Source organism: Coregonus lavaretus, assembly GCF_964263955.1.
Source record: "Coregonus lavaretus genome assembly, chromosome: 8".
Lineage (NCBI taxonomy): Eukaryota > Metazoa > Chordata > Actinopteri > Salmoniformes > Salmonidae > Coregonus > Coregonus lavaretus.
In genome coordinates, this window is record NC_139995.1 from 13604456 (window position 1) to 13624548 (window position 20093).

Consider the following 20093-nt stretch of genomic DNA (forward strand, 5'->3'; position numbering starts at 1 on the left):
CTTCATAATCCTCAAATAAATATTAACCATACAAAAGAAGCAGTGCAAGCATAGCCTAAGTTAAATCATTTGCATACATTTCCCATTTGTTCCAGACTAGACATCCGGGTTTAACAGGGGAATTCCTGGCAGCCACAGACAGCAAGCTGGGTGGGTGGAGAGACAATACCGCCAGACAACTGAAGCGAAACGTACTACTTGGTAAAATCATGTTTCAATACACAAGCCAAAGATTCCACAGTTTCACAGCTCCAATAATCTGACAGCCCATTGTGACATATTTACAAGCCTCATTGCTCTGAACAAGGCATGGGCATAAGTCACATTGGGCTGTAGACTATCGCAGCTCCGTACTGTGGACTATGTTTGAAGCTTCAGGGGCTTTTGCTCATTAGATTATTGCACACAGGTTCTGATTACTCACTCTGTAACCCGGAGTGTGTCATATTTTTTCTCTGACCAGAGCAGGCGGGTCACATGTATGTCACCACGGTAGCCGATGTTGCTGTCCCAGCAGTACTCAGGAGACAGCACTTTGCTGGGCTTATGGAGCCACAGGTACTTGTTGAGGTGACTCTCGTCATGCCACAGAGCCTCCACCTGGTTCTCCTTGTCCTCCATGATGGCCTGGTAACAGGTCTCTGTCATTTTCTTCACTGTCTGCCACGAGCCTCCAAACACAGCAGCATGATAGTAGAAGTCCCCACTCTCCATGTAAGCCCTGGACCTGGGGTTGCGGTCGTAGGTGTAGAGGCTCTGTGGTCGGTGGTAGTAGTAGGCGTGGAGCAGAGCCACACAGTCTCCCAAAGTCTCTGAGCCGAACCGACCCACAAACACCTGGTCCACGTCAAAGCAGAAGACGTAGCGGCTGTGGTGACGAATCTGTGACTCGATGGCATCTGCGATAGCCCTCATACGCATCATGGAGATGTCCTGCCAGCGAGAGTGTCTCTGCACCCTCACAACTTTCAGGCTACGCCCAGGACCAAGCTGGATGTCTGGTACCCTCTCGGGAACGTCCGTGAACACATAGTATGTCACAGGTAAAGCCACCATAAAGTGACGCTCAGCAGAGAGAAGGAATGCCTTCAGGTAGGCATCCAGATACCTTGGGATGGGAAGGAGTAAAACTCTGGTTCAAGAAGAACATCTCCAAATATGTTGTTTACGTGACTGAAAAGTGTTTCATAAGAATTGATAAATTGATTTTAAACTGGTAACAGATGAAAAACCGACCTGCCCACAGCGAATACAGTGAGAGACACAGAGGAGTGGTTCTTCCTGTGCTCCTGGTCGTAATGATCTGGGTCAAACATCCCATCCCAGATCACAGGGGCTCCCCAGTAAGTGCAGGTCTGAACATCACCTCTGGACCTGGTAGGAAAGAAAAGAACCGACAGAGGTCTGGGTTTCAGAACAAACAATGGCCAAAAAACAGTGGCTTCACTGTAGTGTGTACTGTGTGGTATATGGAATCGGAGCATTCAGGGAGACAACAGGAAAATGATATAGAATAAAAGGGTAATAAGGGTAATTAACCCCTTTTTTTAGAGACCGTGGAAGATATGAAGCAAGGTTAACATGCTGTCAATGCTCAAGGGAGTGGCCCTTTTTAGTGCATTTGAATATTGCAGGACTTACAGTGCATTTGGAAAGTATTCAGACCCCTTGACTTTTTCCACATTTTGTTACAGCCTTATTCTGAAATGGATTAAATTAAAAACAAAGACAATCCTCAATCTACACACAATATCCCATAATGACAAAGTAAAAATAAAAAAACTGAAATACCCTGTTTACATAAGTATTCAGACCCTTTGCTACGAGACTCGAAATTGAGCTCAGATGCATCCTGTTTCCATTTATCATCCTTGATGTTTCTACAACTTGATTGGATTCCACCTGTGGTAAATTCAATTGATTGGACATGATTTAGAAAGGCACACACCTGTCTATATAAGGTCCCACAGTTGACAGTGCATGTCAGAGCAAAAACCAAGCCATGAGGTTGAAGGAATTGTCCGTAGAGCTTAGAGAAAGGATTGTGTTATGGCACAGATCTGGGGAAGGGTACCAAAAAAATTCTGCAGCATTGAAGGTCCCTAAGAACACAGCGGCCTCCATCATTCTTAAATGGAAGAAGTTTAGAACCACCAAGACTGTTCCTAGAGCTGGCCGCCCGGCCAAACTGAGCAATTGGGGGAGAAGGACCTTGGTCAGGAAGGTGACCAAACACCTGATGGTCACTCTGACAGAGCTCCAGAGTTCCTCTGTGGCGATGGGAGAACCTTCCAATAGGACAACCATCGCTGCAGCACTCCACCAATCAGGCATTTATGTTAGCGTGGCCAGACGGAAGCCACTCCTCAGTAAAAGGCACATGAGAGCCCGCTTGGAGTTTGCCAAAAGGCATCAAAAGGACTCTCAGAACATGAGAAACAAGATTCTCTGGTCTGATGAAACCAAGATTGAACTCTTTGGCCTGAACTTACGGTGAAACATGGTGGTGGCAGCGTCATGCTGTGGGGATGTTTTTCAGCGGCAGGGACTGGGACACTAGTCAGTATCAAGGGAAAGATGAACGGAGCAAAGTACAGGGAGATCCTTGATGAAAACCTGCTCAGGACCTCAGACTGGGGCGAAGGTTCAACCTTCCAACAGGACAATGACCCTAAGCACACAGCCAAGACAACACAGGAGTGGCTTCGGGACAAGTCTCTGAATGTCCTTGAGCGGCCCAGCCAGAGCCCGGACTTGAACCTGATCGAACATCTCTGGAGAGACCTACAGATAGCTGTGCAGTGACGCTCCCCATCCAACCTGACAGAGCTTGAGAGGATCTGCAGAGAAGAATGGGAGAAACTCCCCAAATACAGGTGTGCCAAGCTTGTAGCTTCATACCCAAGAAGACTAGAGGCTGTAATTGCTGCCAAAGATGCTTCAACAAAGTACTGAGTAAAGGGTCTGAATACTTACAGTGAGGGAAAAAAGTATTTGATCCCCTGCTGATTTTGTAAGTTTTCCCACTGACAAAGACATGATCAGTCTATAATTTTAATGGTAGGTTTATTTGAACAGTGAGAGACAGAATAACAACAAAAAATCCAGAAAATCGCATGTAAAAAATGTTATCAATTGATTCGCATTTGAATGAGGGAAATAAGTATTTGACCCCTCTGCAAAACATGACTTAGTGGCAAAACCCTTGTTGGCAATCACAAATGTCAGACGTTTCTTGTAGTTGGCCACCAGGTTTGCAGACATCTCAGGAGGGATTTTGTTCCACTCCTCTTTGCAGATCTTCGCCAAATCATTAAGGTTTCGAGGCTGACGTTTGGCAACTTGAACCTTCAGGTCCCTCCACAGATTTTCTATGGGATTATGGTCTGGAGACTGGCTAGGCCACTCCATGACATTAATGTGCTTCTTCTTGAGCCACTCCTTTGTTGCCTTGGCCGTGTGTTTTGGGTCATTGTCATGCTGGAATACCCATCCACGACCCATTTTCAATGCCCTGGCTGAGGGAAGGAGGTTCTCACCCAAGATTTGACGGTACATGGCCCCGTCCATCGTCCCTTTGATGTGGTGAAGTTGTCCTGTCCCCTTAGCAGAAAAACACCTCCAAAGCATAATGTTTCCACCTCCATGTTTGACAGTGGGGATGGTGTTCTTGGGGTCATAGGCAGCATTCATCCTCCTCCAAACACGGCGAGTTGAGTTGATGCCAAAGAGCTCCATTTTGGTCTCATCTGACCACAACACTTTCACCCAGTTCTCCTCTGAATCATTCAGATGTTCATTGGCAAACTTCAGACGGCCCTGTATATGTGCTTTCTTGAGCAGGGGGACCTTGCGGGCGCTGCAGGATTTCAGTCCTTCACGGCGTAGTGTGTTACCAATTGTTTTCTTGGTGACTATGGTCCCAGCTGCCTTGAGATCATTGACAAGATCCTCCCGTGTAGTTCTGGGCTGATTCTTCACCGTTCTCATGATCATTGCAACTCCACGAGGTGAGATCATGCATGGAGCCCCAGGCCGAGGGAGATTGACAGTTATTTTGTGTTTCTTCCATTTGCGAATAGTCGCACCAACTGTTGTCACCTTCTCACCAAGCTGCTTTGCGATGGTCTTGTAGCCCATTCCAGCCTTGTGTAGGTCTACAATCTTGTCCCTGACATCCTTGGAGAGCTCTTTGGTCTTGGCCATGGTGGAGAGTTTGGAATCTGATTGATTGATTGCTTCTGTGGACAGGTGTCTTTTATACAGGTAACAAGCTGAGATTAGGAGCACTCCCTTTAAGAGTGGGCTCCTAATCTCAGCTCGTTACCTGTATAAAAGACACCTGGGAGCCAGAAATCTTTCTGATTGAGAGGGGGTCAAATACTTATTTCCCTCATTAAAATGCAAATCAATTTATAACATTTCTGACATGCGTTTTTCTGGATTTTTTTGTTGTTATTCTGTCTCTCACTGTTCAAATAAACCTACCATTAAAATTATAGACTGATCATTTCTTTGTCAGTGGGCAAACGTACAAAATCAGTAGGGGATCAAATACTTTTTTCCCTCACTGTATGTAAATGTCATATACGTTTTTTATTTTTAATACATTTGCAAAAAAATCTAAAAAACGGTTTTTCTTAATCATTATGGGGTATTGTGTGTAGATTGATGGAAAAAATATATTTAATCCATTTTAGAATAAGGCTGTAATGTAACAAAATGTGGAAAAAGTTAAGGGGTCTGAATACTTTCCGAATGCACTGTATACACTAAAGCACTCAAATTCAAATCTAGAACTCAAAGCTAGTTCCACTGGTTTTTTCCCCATTCTTCCCCTCCAACCAGGGACAGATTTAAACCTGGGACACCAGGTGGGTGCAATTAATTATTTTACATTTACGTCATTTTAGCAGACGCTCTTATCCAGAGCGACTTACAGGAGCAATTAGGGTTAAGTGCCTTGCTCAAGGGCACATCGACAGATTTTCCACCTAGTCGGCTCGGGGATTAGAACCAGCGACCTTTCGGTTACTGGCACAACGCTCTTAACCACTAAGCTACCTGCCGCCCCGGTAGAACAGAAAACCAGCAGTCCCACTGGGCACAGACGTCAATTCAACGTCTATTCCATGTTGGTTCAACGTGATTTTATTGACGTGGAAACAACGTTGAGTCAACCAGCGTGTGCCCAGTGGGGTAGTCCGGACCTCGTAGGGTAACATTTGAATACCCCTGCACTAAAGCATGAAGCATTTGACTGCTGGCTGACTAGCTAATTATTGTGCATACAGGGTCTGACAAACAAACATACCTCTAACTAAAACCACTGCCCGTTCTCCCAAATATACTGCCAAGCAGGTTGAACAAGCAGATTATGTGGTTGACATTGCACTAAGTAACCTATTACAAGGAACTATTTGTGGTATAGAACTGTGTTGAGCTTAGCCCCATACTTTTACCAATAACACAGTTTGATATCAATGCACGTCATTAAAAAGATCTTGAGATTTCATTGTCAGCCTCCAACACAAAACAAATAAAAGTAGTGAACACAGTGAAAGTAATGGCATGCTCTGGGCATGTCATTGTGCAGACAATCATTTTTAGTCATTTAGCAGACGCTCTTATCCAGAGCGACTTACAGGAGCAATTAGGGTTAAGTGCCTTGCTTAAGGGCACATCAACAGATTTTTCACCTAGTCGGCTCGGGGATTAGAACCAGCGACCTTTCGGTTACTGGCACAACGCTCTTACCCACTAAGCTACCTACCACAGGTCTAGGGAGGCATCTATACTGTTCCCCAGCTTCAGCTTCTCTGCAGGGGCTAGAGGACATCGGCTCATGGGAAGGAACCCCTCCATGTACCTGCAATGCAACGCAACATGCTGGGTCAAAACGTACACACCTTTCTGTTTCTAGGTGAAGTGTATGGATTGTTTCTATTGTGTGTGACTGGTAATGTGTTTCTGGTTATGGAAAGTTCACTAGATAACAACCATACCTTCAACATATGAGATGGATTTAGTGAAATATATAGCCATTGATTGGCGAATGGGAGAAGGAGTTATCGGTTTGATTAGGAAGAGGGTATGGTATGTTAATTTTTTGGTTTAGGTAGAGAGATGTATGGGGGTGGGGTGCTACTGTTTGGAAAATGATTACCTTACTGATGTAGGTGTGAAGTAGGCTATGAAGAGCAGCACAGAGGCACAGAATGCAAATGTTAATACACACTTTGCCTTGTACATTAATCTGCTGGAAAATAGACAAGAAAATATTTTCAGAAGGTGCAATAGGGAGTCAAGGCAATAACTGTCATCAGTAGGCCTATATTTCCTGTTTTACCTGAAAACATGGCAAAACGACATAAAAGACCAGGACGTTTTAATTTTTAAGTCTGTTTTGACAGTGAAATATTATTGTCCCAACATTGTGACCCTTTCATTTATTGTGATCAATTTTATTAGTTCAGGGGTTATGAGAGGGATTTTATTTAAAATATATATTTTTTGCTAGTTCCAACTAGAACGTGAACCCGGGAGTTTGGATTAGCATGGTCCCAGTCAAGGTGTTTAATTTTGTTCGAATGAATGAATACCCCAAAATGAATTTTAAATAAATATAATTAACGGGTAATTAACTTTATCTTAAATAATAAGTCTATTAACATAGATGACATACATGCATCATCACATAAGTCATAGCCTACCTCATTGTGTTGCCAATGCGTTTTTTTTTTCTCTTCCGAAGTCTGTTTCAGATGGTATAACGGAGTGAAACGAATATGCTGAGGGATTTACATTTACATTGTTAAAGTGAATACCAAACTGATGTTATTATGGCCATGATGAACAGCGCATTATAAAGATAAGTAATTATTTACTTGGATTTAGGTTAATAAAATGTAGGCCTACTTAAATTTAGGCTATACATTTATCATACATATGTGATTCTAAAGTAGCCTAAATACAGCAGGGATAAGGCACAAATATCACAAAAACATGAATTAGTGCGTTAACACAAATTAAAAACAGCATCAATGTCATCAGGTGTAGATTGAAATATTGTAGCCTACCTGCTCTTGTAAACACACCTGCTTGTTGATGCGTCTATAATAAACTGATGCCGCTTTCAAGTACTAGTCAGAACTAGGAAACTATCACTAGTCAGAACTAGGAAACTATCACTTGCTAGCTGGTTGTAGTTATATAACTGCAGCGTTCAACGAATCAGAACGCGGCATTAATCTCAAGAGAAGTAGTATCCTGGGGGAGAAGTTTGGGTGGCTTCATGTGCTCGTGGGAAACGTGTTGTCATATGGTTGAAAAGGTAAAAGGTAAGTGGTGAAACGTCACAACTCGGCAACTCAGGTAACAAACATTTCTCCGAGCTTCCCTGTAATTACGTCTTGTAGGGTCGTTAAAATGAAATGTCCCACTTGGAACTAAGAGCTTCCGATAACTCGGATAGCACGTGAACGCGGCATCTTTCCCCATGCCAACATGACTCATCTGACAATTCGTCGGATTATCCTGAGTTCATTTGTCATATCACACGACTGAGCGAGATACTTTCGAGATGAGGCGTGTGTGCCAAAGCAACAAGGGAAAAGAATCAAGGACAGGTCAAAATAAATTGCGAGATATACCATCACGAAAGCGTGGTGCTGAACATCACCAGGCGAGTATCAAGAGTACAATTTCAAATTCTTATTGGCATCAAAAGGTCATAGAATGGTATGGGAGTCAATTTGGGGCTATGAACAGGCATGAGGGAATCTGTTGATTCAGGTGGATGAGGTGACCATTCCTGACTGCAGTACATACCTTACTCAGGTAGCCTAACTGAAAGGCAAAGTATCTCCAGCATCATATACATATTTGAAATAAATGTTTGCCAAGGAACAACAGTTGATAAGAAATGCTTATGTAGGTCTTGAAGTATAATTTATACATTATTATGTAAGGACATATTGGCCAATAAAAATAATCCAAAACTATTGGAACATTTTCATACTTTTATTTTTTGCTAATTCTTACACAAAGTAAATTCACTCTAAGTCTTGACTGTGTGTAATGTGTATATGGTACCACAATGCATGACAAATGAAAAAATGATTTTTGTAATAATAGCTAGACCTATATAATCATTTCCTATAGAAAAGGGGTTAACAGTTAATATAGTTTATTTACAGTATATTCCATGCTATGAAATAAAAATGCATAAAACTCTGGTTACAGAGAAGCATCAATATGGGGCAAATAAAATGTAATACAATGATAAAAGTTAAGGCTTAAATGTGTATAAAATTAACAAAATGTTAATCATTCATATTTAGACATGAGAGCAAAGTGATTACAAGACACAAGGAGGTCTTTTAGTACATAAAGATATCTATACATATTTCATGGGACACCCAAAACAGCAATTTACTAATTTTCAATTCAAACATTAAAGGGCATAAAATAACCTGCAGGACATAGCTGCAGAATAAATGTACAAATAATCACTCAATAGAAAAGGAGACAGTGATGAGGCAACACATGTTGTTCTTCGCAAAGAGTTTCACAGGTGTTAACCAATGAAAGGCCAGGAGGGATCACATTTTGTAATGTGCTCTGCCATTTTCTACCAGATAGCACACCATATCCATCACTGGCAGACATGGGGAAAATATAACAATTTAAAAGGATTACATTCATTTGGTTGCAAACCTGTGAATTCTCGTATTTGTACTTTTCATTCCTATTTCATAGGTAAGATAAAAGGAAATATGAGGAGACCCCTTCCTCATCAACGTCGGTCAAAACAAATATGTGTACCACACAGGCAGAGCTCATGCATGTCATTTACCACAGCATGACAAATGGTAGAGGGTTCAATCGAGTCACATTGAACCCTCTACCTATAATAAAATGTGTGTTTGAAGAAATTAGTTGTCTGCCTCCATTAAAATCTTGTTGAAAATCTGTCAGGTACTGGAATGGCTTGAACCAACAAATATATCAGTTCCATAATGGACAATTTTTTGTGCTACATTTCTTCAATACATAAATTAGGCGAACCAAAATATTTTTACTCTTACATGCTGAGTTTCTACAAATACCAACATCAGATTAAAAATATATTTTGGTGCTTTTCAGGATTGCCTTCAGCAGTGTCCTTTTTAATACCATGGACAATAACATCAACAAGATGAAAAATACAACTACAACAATAAAACATAGGTATTGACCCTCCAATTGGAAAGTATTTTGTGTGCATTGTGTCTAAGAGACATACTTAAACGTGATAAAGCTTACATGAGAACAATTCCTTTTTAAGTAACAAAATGATGCAAACATTGACATTAGGAGTAGCAAAAACAAATACTTGGATTCATGATTTAGGAATTTGTCTTATTGGTCAGTGTCACGATCGTCTTGGAAAGGAATAGACCAAAGCGCAGCGTGTTGCACGAACATGATGCTTTATTTAATTAAAGCGAAACAACAAAACAAATAACGATTCGTGAAGTCCACAGTGACAATGACTGACTAGGAACAAAAACCCACAAACACAAGGTGAAAACAGACAGTTTAAATATGGCTCCCAATCAGAGACAACGAGCCAACAGCTGACACTCGTTACCTCTGATTGGGAGTCACTCAAACAAAGAAATACAACAACCTAGAACAACCCAACCAAGAAACAGAACACAATGAATGAACACACCCTGGCTCAACATATAGAGTCCCAGAGCCAGGGTGTGACAGTACCCCCCCCTAAAGGCGCGGACTGCGACCGCGCCTTAACAAAACCCAAACAGGGGAGGGCTGGGTGGGCATTCCTCCTCGGAGGCGGCTCCGGCTCCGGGCTTGACCACCACCCTTCCACAATTCCCCCGTAGCGCCCCCGGTCCGGTCTGACCCCGCTGGCTGGATCTGGACCGGACATCGACGGAGCGGATTGCTCAAGCTCCGTTGTGGAGCAGCTGCCCGGTACCTGATCAGGCACCGGACTGACGACGCGCACCCCTGGCTTGGCGCGTGAGGCAGGAACTGACCGGACCTGGCTGACGATGCGAACCCCTGGCTTGGTGCGTGGAGCAGCAACGGACCGGACCGGGCTGACGATACGCACCCCTGGTTTGGTGCGTGGAGCCGGAACGGGCCTCATCGGACTGACGACTCGCATCCCTGGCTTGGTGCGAGTAGCAGGAACGGGCTGGACCAGGCTGACGACTCGCACCCCTGGCTTGGTGCGAGTAGCAGGAACGGGCTGGACCAGGCTGACGACTCGCACCCCTGGCTTGGTGCGAGTAGCAGGAACGGGCTGGACCAGGCTGACGACTCGCACCGTAGGTTTGGTGCGAGTGGCAGGAACAGGCCGGGCAGGGCTGGCGACGCACACCGTAGGCTTTGTGCGTGGAACAGGAACAGGCCGGGCTGGGCTGGCGACGCACCCCGTAGGTTTGGTGCGTGGAGCAGGAACAGGCCGGGCTGGGCTGGCGACGCACACCGTAGGCTTTGTGCGTGGAACAGGAACAGGCCGGGCTGGGCTGGCGACGCACCCCGTAGGTTTGGTGCGTGGAGCAGGAACAGGCCGGGCTGGGCTGGCGACGCACACCGTAGGCTTTGTGCGTGGAACAGGAACAGGCCGGGCTGGGCTGGCGACGCACCCCGTAGGCTTGGTGCGTGGAGCAGGAACAGGCCGGGCTGGGCTGGCGACGCACACCGTAGGTTTGGTGCGTGGAGCAGGGACAGGCCGGGCTGGGCTGTGGAGACGGATAGGAGACCTGGAGTGAAGAGCGGCCACCACCCGTCCTGGCTGAATGCCTACCCTCACACGCACTGTGTGTGGCATCCGCACAGGACGTACAGGGCTGTGTACCCGTACTGGCATAACAGCACGTGACACTGGAGCAGGAAATCCGGGACCGCGGAGAGGCATTGGAGACCACGAGCGTTGAGCCGGCACACTCCGTCCTGGCTGCATACCCACCTTCGCACGACACGTGCGGGGTGCTCGCACAGAACGTACAGGACTATGCCGGACCACTCGTGGCACAGTACGCCGCTCCGCATACCGCGGAACCTGCCCCGTCCCATGCTGCCATGCCTGAGCACGGGAAGTTGGTTCCGCTCTCCATCCAGGCTCCGCGAACCTGCCTTCTGGCCCCCCAAACCCGGTGGCCTCCTCTCCAAATCGCCCAATAAGCCCTGTGGCAGCCTCCTGCTGCCCAGTCGCCCATGCCGTGTGCCCCCCCCTAAAAAATTCTTGGGGGTGCCTCTCGTCCGTCCGACGATGGCACTGCTGACGCCGCTGCTCCTCTCTCGCCAGGGCCTTGATCCTACCCCAAGGTCCCTTGCCCCCGAGCATGTCCTCCCAGGACCACACTTTGCCCACCGCCAGCCTCTCTATCTCCTTTCCTGGCGCTTCCTCCCATGTCCAGTCTGCCTGCTCCTGGACACGCTGCTTGGTCCTTTTACGGTGGGTTTTTCTGTCACGATCGTCTTGGAAAGGAATAGACCAAAGCGCAGCGTGTTGCACGAACATGATGCTTTATTTAATTAAAGCGAAACAACAAAACAAATAACGATTCGTGAAGTCCACAGTGACAATGACTGACTACGAACAAAAACCCACAAACACAAGGTGAAAACAGACAGTTTAAATATGGCTCCCAATCAGAGACAACGAGCCAACAGCTGACACTCGTTACCTCTGATTGGGAGTCACTCAAACAAAGAAATACAACAACCTCGAACAACCCAACCAAGAAACAGAACACAATGAATGAACACACCCTGGCTCAACATATAGAGTCCCAGAGCCAGGGTGTGACAGTCAGTTGACCTAACCAAAAGGAAGGTAAAGTTCCCAATGTAAATATACTTTTGCAAAGAGTAAAGAGAGAAAAGGACAATATAAAAAGAAAATAGGAGTGGTCCTATAATGCATTATAACACCTATGGTTAACTTTTTAGCTGCCTGGAGCAATGCCTTTTATAGTCTTAGTAGACTAAAAACCTTTTTGGCCAATACTATGAGGCCTGAAAGTGCTGTAAAATCATCTTTGGATGTCCCAAACATTACCCAACCACACCATTTAGATGACAGGGAGGTGTAAAAAAAGAAAGAAAGTATACCTCTTGATAAGGTACAAATACAGTTTGACACATTTTTGGAACCCACATGGGGGAATACAAACAAACAAATAAAAGCCAATATCTGGGATTGATTACGCTTAAGTGGAGGGGTAACCTTACAGGGGGTTCCTCCATGGGTGTCGGGTAGGGTGTCAGGGTGAAGTGCTCAGATGAGGGAGATCCGTATGGGGATACTTGGAGACTCCATCCTCTGTGGAGAGTGATGGCTCACCAGGTGTTCCACCACCGTGTGTTTGGACATGTGCTTCATAAGGTAGGTCTCCTGAGGACAAACATCAAATAAAGGTTCAGTTAACACCAAGCCTCAGTAGACAACGAGGTACAAATGCTTCCCCAAAAGTGTAATTTTAAAAAGAGTCTAGAGTGTTGATCTACAGTACCAATACAATTTATATATTGAATGAGAATTAAGAAACAACACTAGGACTCCGTCGCTAACGACGTTGACAATGTTTGCCCACATCCTGTGAAAACATCAGCTCATGCTGCCCCATAGCCTACTCACTGAGGTGTAGGCTCTGCCACACATGCTGCAGCAGTAGGCCTTGGCGTTTTTGATGGCATGCGCAGACAAGTGGATCTGCAGTGAGGCGGAGTCCGAGTAGGCACGGTAGCAGTTCGGACACTTGTAGGGCTTGTCTTTGTTGTGCTGTCTCTGATGAGACTGAGGCAGGGAAACAGACACACAGTGATTACATTACACGATTCACAGACCTATTTGTCTAGACTTTCAGGGTAGGGAAACTTTATCTTGCTACAAATGCACTTCCTGTCAAACCAGACCATCATCTGACCATAATTCAGAGAGGTGGGAATGGAAATGGAGGAAAATCATGCTGAAAATCCAATCATGTTATAACTCAAAACATAATACAGTAAAAATACAATTATTTCCAAAGGTTGTCAATATTTTCAGGTATAATAGCTTGTGTGTGAACTATAAGAAGAATGAATAGCATTGTTGTTTGTGACTGTGGATTTTATGTTTTTATTGCCTACTCTGGGACAAAAAAAGTTAACTTGAACTATAGCAAACCACAGTGGTAAAGAATTTAACATTATGACTATAACGTCTGTCCCCTGAAGGAGGGAAACGAGGTACAACATACTATGGGGGAGTCATACTCTCACGACTTCGGTTGAAGGATCTACAATCACGCCTGACAAGGCCAATGCAATCCACTCCTCGCTGGAAGCCCCGCCTTCCACAGGAGATAAGCGTGAGGCTCGGATTCATTCCTTCAATTTAATACCACTCTTCACCAAGCCGAGAAACAGGCAGCGTGGGGCCAAACAGGTGTTGTACCTCGTTTCCCTCCTTCAGGGAAAAGTAGTTATATTCATAATGTTACGTTCCCTTTCAGTCAGTCAACTTCGGTACAACATACTATGGGGAAACATAACCACACCCCAAGCCGACCCCAATGGATACTAAATGAAAGGGCCAATGGGAGACCACCCAGACCTGACCCTGCCAAATGCGGCAGTCTAGGTATTGCAAACATGGCGCGCTGCCTAGTGACTTTCCCCTGTCCCAGCAGTGACGTCCAAGCGATAAAACCTCAAAAAAGTGTGTGGTGATGCCCAACTCGCCGCAGCACAAATATATCCTATAGAGTACCACAGTATGAGTCATAATACCCATAAATACCCATGCCAGCTAGAGATGACGTGCAGGAGCTAGCAGGGATTTGTAGTCTAGCATGATGTCTATTTTGATGCTAATTAGCATTTTCGAATCTGAGAGTAAATAGAGCCGAATATATTGATAATTGTCACCTTGTATGAGAGAGATTTACATGGTTATCAAAACGTCACACCAAGGTAAGCCTACACGAAACACAGCCATTGTTTTAAGTTTCTAAAATCCCCTATGGGAAAAATGAATGGTGGAAAAACGATTGGAACCATTTCCCTGTTTGACCGCTAGGTTTTATGGGTATTATGACACCTTCACTATGGTCAACCCTTTAAACAACGCCCAAGACGCTGCCAGAATGGTGGAGTGGGCGCATACAAGTTGTGGGACGCGGAGATGGTTTGGGTCGTTGGTCGGGTCGAATGTTTCCCGGCTTCTTAAGCGATCTGTCGCCGGTTACGGGAGGCTTGATTAAGCACCGCTTGCCTCTCTCCCAGAAGGGTGCGGGTCCCACCTGGATAAAATATCTGCACCCAAGTTGAGGCAACCAGGGACATGCTATGCAGCGCTTGTTAGCTAGGTTGGTCTCAAAAGTTTACGTAGGACCGGATCACCGAGGTGGGACCCGCAACCTTCTGGGAAGAGAGGCAAGCGGTGCTTAATCAAGCCTCCCGTAACCGGTGACAGAGCGTACAGGAGCCGGGAGACATTCGACTCGACCAATGACCCAAACCATCTCCGCTTCCCACAAGTCAGACTCAGCTGAGGTACGGGCACCCGGGAGAGGAAGTCACTATCGGAACCGTCAAGCCCCTTAAAGAATGCTACACTATTGTCAAGAGAACCTGCACGGCGGACTAGTAGGGAAACAGTGCCAGCCATCCCCTAGTCTCGCACACAAACTGATTTTAGCGACGGCAGCCTGAGCATGTACCGAGCCGAGGCATACAAGACAACAAACGTGAGTATCTTTTAATTCATTGGGGCATGTTCGCGAACCAGAACCCGGCTGGTTAGCATTCGTCATTTCGGTCGTGCTAGCCATCTTACTTAATGCTATAGCCAAGTCAAGCAATTTGAAGAATAACTAATTGTTTGTGATTAGGAAACTTTGAGAACCATACAATCTTCAGCACACAACGTCCAGGGGGTGAGCACACTCTACCACTAAGGGACAGTTTAGTTGGCACAACGTAAGACAGTCTCTGTTATGTGGGCAGCTTGTCTCTCCCTTTTCTGTTTCCCTTCCTCCTTGTTTTGTCCCCTCTTTGTCTGTTGTATCTGTATGTGTGTTTGTCCCCTTTATGTGGGTGTGTCTGGAGTGGATCAGGGGGCGTGCTCAGGATCTGCCTCTCCTGTGCAGCTGCGGGTTGTTTCCAGTGATTCCTGCTGTCACGATCGTCGAACAGAGAGGACCAAGGCGCAGCGTTGCGGGTGAACATATTTATATTTAATGACTAGATCACGCGATCAAAACAAAGAACGAAACGTGAAGTCCTTTGATACACAAACCAAAAGGAACAAGAAACCACAAAACACAAAGTGCAAGACAAACAGTTAAATATGGCTCCCAATCAGAGACACCCAGCTGACACTCGTTGCCTCTGATTGGGAGTCACTCAGACCAACATAGAAAATAAACATAGACTTACACACCCTGGCTCAACATAACATAGTCCCCAGAGCCAGGGCGTGACAGTACCCCCCCCCAAAGGCGCGGACTCCGGCCGCGCCAAACAACCACAACAGGGGAGGGACCGGGTGGGCACTCCGCCTCGGCGGCGGATCCGGCTCCGGACATGACCCAGGCACGGGTTGTGCTGGACTGACGACGCATACCCCTGGCTTGATGCGTGGAGGAGGAACGGCCGGACCGGGCTGACGAAGCGCACCCCTGACTTGGTGCGGGGAGCAGGAATGAGCCGGACCGGGCTGACGACGTGCACCACTGACCCGGTGCGGGGAGCTTGGACGGGCCGGACCGGGCTGGCGACGCGCACCACAGACTTGGTGCGGAGAGCAGGAACGGGCCGGACAGGGCTGACGACGCACACCACTGGCTTGGTGCGGGAAGCTTGGATGGGCCGGACTGGGCTGGCGACGCGCACCACAGACTTGGTGCGGAGAGCAGGAACGGGCCGGGCTGGGCTGTCGACGCACACCGTAGGCTTTGTGCGTGGAGCAGGGACAGGCCGGGCTGGGCTGTCGACGCACACCACTGACTTGGTGGGAATGGCAGGAACAGGCCGGGCTGGGCTGACGACGCGCACCACTGACTTGGTGGGAATGGCAGGAACAGGCCGGGCCGGGCTGACGACGCGCACCACTGACTTGGTGGGAATGGCAGGAACAGGCCGGGCTGGGCTGACGACGCGCACCACTGACTTGGTGGGAATGGCAGGAACAGGCCGGACCGTACTGGGGACACACACCACTGGCCCCACGCAGGGATCAGGAACGGGCCGGACCGGACTGGTAACACACCCCAGTACCTCTCGCCGTGCCTCCACACTTTCCCTCTCCTCTGTGCCCAGTGGCCCCCCTAACCTGCCGGCCTTCTCTGCCAACGCTTTGCACCGCTCTAACCCGTACACCTGCTGGCCCGACGTCGTGAGCCCCCCCCTAAAAATTTCCTGGGGGTCTCTCCTCCCTCTTGCCAGACTCGCAATCATCTCCTCCCACGTCCATCCTCTCTCCTCGTCCCGCTGCTTGATCCAGTCGAGGTTGCCACGGAGATCTGCCAGCGATGGCTCCTGAACACGCTGCTTGGTCTGGTTAAGGTGGTTTCTTCTGTCACGATCGTCGAACAGAGAGGACCAAGGCGCAGCGTTGCGGGTGAACATATTTATATTTAATGACTAGATCACGTGATCAAAACAAAGAACGAAACGTGAAGTCCTTTGATACACAAACCAAAAGGAACAAGAAACCACAAAACACAAAGTGCAAGACAAACAGTTAAATATGGCTCCCAATCAGAGACACCCAGCTGACACTCGTTGCCTCTGATTGGGAGTCACTCAGACCAACATAGAAAATAAACATAGACTTACACACCCTGGCTCAACATAACATAGTCCCCAGAGCCAGGGCGTGACACCTGCCTACGCAGCTGCATCCTATTCTCTCATCAACCTGCACTACTAATTCCTGGGCATGGCTCTCCACCGGCGCCAGATCGTTGTTCTTACCAGAGCGGTAACTTGGCTCACCAGTAGAGTTATTTTGTCTTTGTCTTCAGCCTGGCTCTTTACTCTCCTTAACCTGTCGTTTGTTTTGTCTTCAGTTCAGACATACCTCCCAACCTGCCTGCCTGCCTTCCTGCCTGCCGGTCTGCCTGCCTGCCTGCCTGCCTCAGCCTCTCCTTCCTCCGGAGCCGACTAGCCCACTCTGTTCCTTTACTTCAGTTGTTTTTGGACTAAGACAATTTGAACTTTTATTAAAATAATTTTTGTTTCTTCCACTCCCTTAGTCGTGTTTGTTTCTCTGAGTGCTGGGTTGAACCATAGCCTAACAGTCTCGTGTCTCGTGATCCTGGACTTCCTGACGGGCCGCCCCCAGGTGGTGAGGGTAGGCAACCACACATCCGCCACGCTGACCCTCAACACGGTGGGTGTGCTTAGTCCCCACCTGTACTCCTTGTTCACCCACGACTGCGTGGCCACGCACAACTCCAACATCATCATTACATTTGGTGACGACACGACGGTGGTAAGCCTGATCACCGACGACGATGAGACACCTTATAGGGAGGAGGTCAGAAACAACCTCTCCCTCAACGTCAGCAAGACAAAGGAGCTGATCATGGACTACAGGAAACGAAGGGCCGAGCACACCCACATTCACATCGACGGGGCTGTATTGGAGCGGGTCGGAGCAGGTCACAAACACAGCAACACAGTCATGAAGAGGTTACGACAATGCCTCTTCCCCCTCAGGAGGCTGAAAAGATTTGGCACGGGCCCTTAGATCCTCAAACAGTTCTACAGCTGCACCATTGAGAGCATCTTGACTGGCTACATCACCGCTTGGAAACTGCTTGGTTATCCGTACGCGCTACAGAGGGTAGTGCGTACGGCACAGTACATCACCGGGGCCGAACTCCCTGCCATCCAGGACCTCTATACCAGGCAGTGTCAGAGAAAGGCCCTAAAAATTGTCAAAGACTCCAGCCACCCAAGTCATAGACTGTTCTCTCTGCTACCGCATGGCAAGCAGTACCGGAGCGCCAAGTCTGGGACCAAAAGGCTCCTGAACAGCTTCTACCCCCATGCCATAAGACTGCTGAACAGTTAATCAAATGGCTACCGGGACTACTTGGATTGACCCCCCTTTTTATTTGCACTAACTCTCTTGCTCTATGCACACTCACTGGACTCCACCTGCACACTCACTGGACTCCACCCACACACTCACACATACTACACTGACACTCCAACACACACACACACACGTTCACACACACTCACACATAGACACACTCTTTCACACTCTTCACATACGCTGCTGCTACTCTGTTTATTATCTATCCTGATTGCCTAGTCACTTTTACCCCTACCTACATGTACATACAGTTGAAGTCGGAAGTTTACATACACCTTAGCCAAATACATTTAAACTCAGTTTTCCTCAATTCCTGACATTTAATCCTAGTAAAATGTCCCTGTCTTAGGTCAGTTAGGATCACCACTTTATTTTAAGAATCTGAAATGTCAGAATAATAGTAGGGAGTGATTTATTTCAGCTTTTATTTCTTTCATCACATTCCCAGTGGGTCAGAAGTTTACATACACTCAATTAGTATTTGGTAGCATTGCCTTTAAATTGTTTAACTTGGGTCAAACGTTTCGGGTAGCCTTCCACAAGCTTCCCACAATAAGTTGGGTGAATTTTGGCCCATTCCTCCTGACAGAGCTGGTGTAACTGAGTCAGGATTGTAGGCCTCCTTGCTCGCACATGCTTTTTCAGTTCTGCCCACAAATGTTCTATAGGATTGAGGTCAGGGCTTTGTGATGGCCACTCCAATACCTTGACTTTGTTGTCCTTAAGCCATTTTGCCACAACTTTGGAAGTATGCTTGGGGTCATTGTCCATTTGGAAGACCCATTTGTGACCAAGCTTTAACTTCCTGACTGATGTCTTGAGATGTTGCTTCAATATATCCACATAATTTTCCTTCCTCATGATGCCATCTATTTTGTGAAGTGCACCAGTCCCTCCTGCAGCAAAGTACCCCCACAGCATGATGCTGCCACCCCTGTGCTTCACGGTGATAGAGGAATTATGATTATGACTAAAATTGTTAACCCCAATACTGATGATGACTGTCTGAACTGTGTTAGGGTTATCATTATAAACCCACTAACAGAGGGGGTGAGTTAGAAACTGCTGAGACAAACATTCCAGGATGAAGGGAACTGAGAAACTGGTTAAAGGCCTCCTAAAGGTGGGCGGAGCAAAGTGCCTTTGTGTGAAGTGGTATAAAAGCTGTATATGTGTTTTTTGGCGGCAGAGCTCTCCATGATTAAACATACAGATCATTCTTGCCGGTTGTGGACCTTTGTTTAATTCATGATTAAACCAGAGCCTTACACCCTCTGGGAATTATTCAGAGCATTAAGTTTGATTAATTAGAGATATAAATTGTCGTGACAAATGGTCCTTCGAGCCGGATCTCAAAAATACGTCTTTGTCGTTCTGAGGACACCGAAAACCGTGCACGGGCGGATGATAACATCCGTATAGAATAGACCTGGCCTTTGACGTTAAGGTTATAAACAGGCCGGTGATGAACCTTATGAACGATAAAGACGTTGACGAGATCTGAAAAAGCATTTAAATCCCAACTGCAAGGATAAGGTCAGTAATTTTTATTCATGGGTTTTGGTGAAATGATTTGAACTTGTATAAGAATAGTAATTCTTGTGAAGGGCAGAGAATAATTACCAAAATCTCATAAGACTTGCCATATTCTAGAGTGGTAAAGCACAGTAACTTAAAGGAAGGAAGGGCGTCTGAAATGACTCAAGGTAATAGGCCATTACCAAAATAAACTAGTTAATATTGAGATTGTACGGGGTACAGTGTTTACAATATAAACAGGAAGGGAGATATTATCATTGTGTGAGATAGATACATTAAACAAGTCAAGAGTCATAAACAACTGGGGATTTGCTCTAACTCTTTCATGAAACTAGAGCAGTTACGACCTCTAGGTTACGGATAGTGTTAGCAAAAAATCGTATAAGGTTGTATACGTGTGAGACCTAATGATCCATCGAAATACGTGATAATTGTT

General features: G+C 46.4%; 1 protein-coding gene across 1 annotated transcript; it reads right to left on the bottom strand.

Annotated features, from left to right (window-relative positions):
- Positions 1-420: 420 nt before the first annotated feature.
- On the bottom strand, positions 421-6718 carry LOC311133437 (alpha-1,3-galactosyltransferase 2-like; the record flags this gene model as incomplete). Its single annotated transcript, XM_084166927.1, has 5 exons — positions 421-1108; positions 1237-1374; positions 5774-5869; positions 6167-6256; positions 6714-6718. The coding sequence occupies 5 exons, from the start codon at positions 6716-6718 to the stop codon at positions 421-423; spliced, it is 1017 nt and encodes a 338-aa protein (XP_084023053.1).
- Between the last annotated feature and the right edge of the window lie 13375 nt (positions 6719-20093).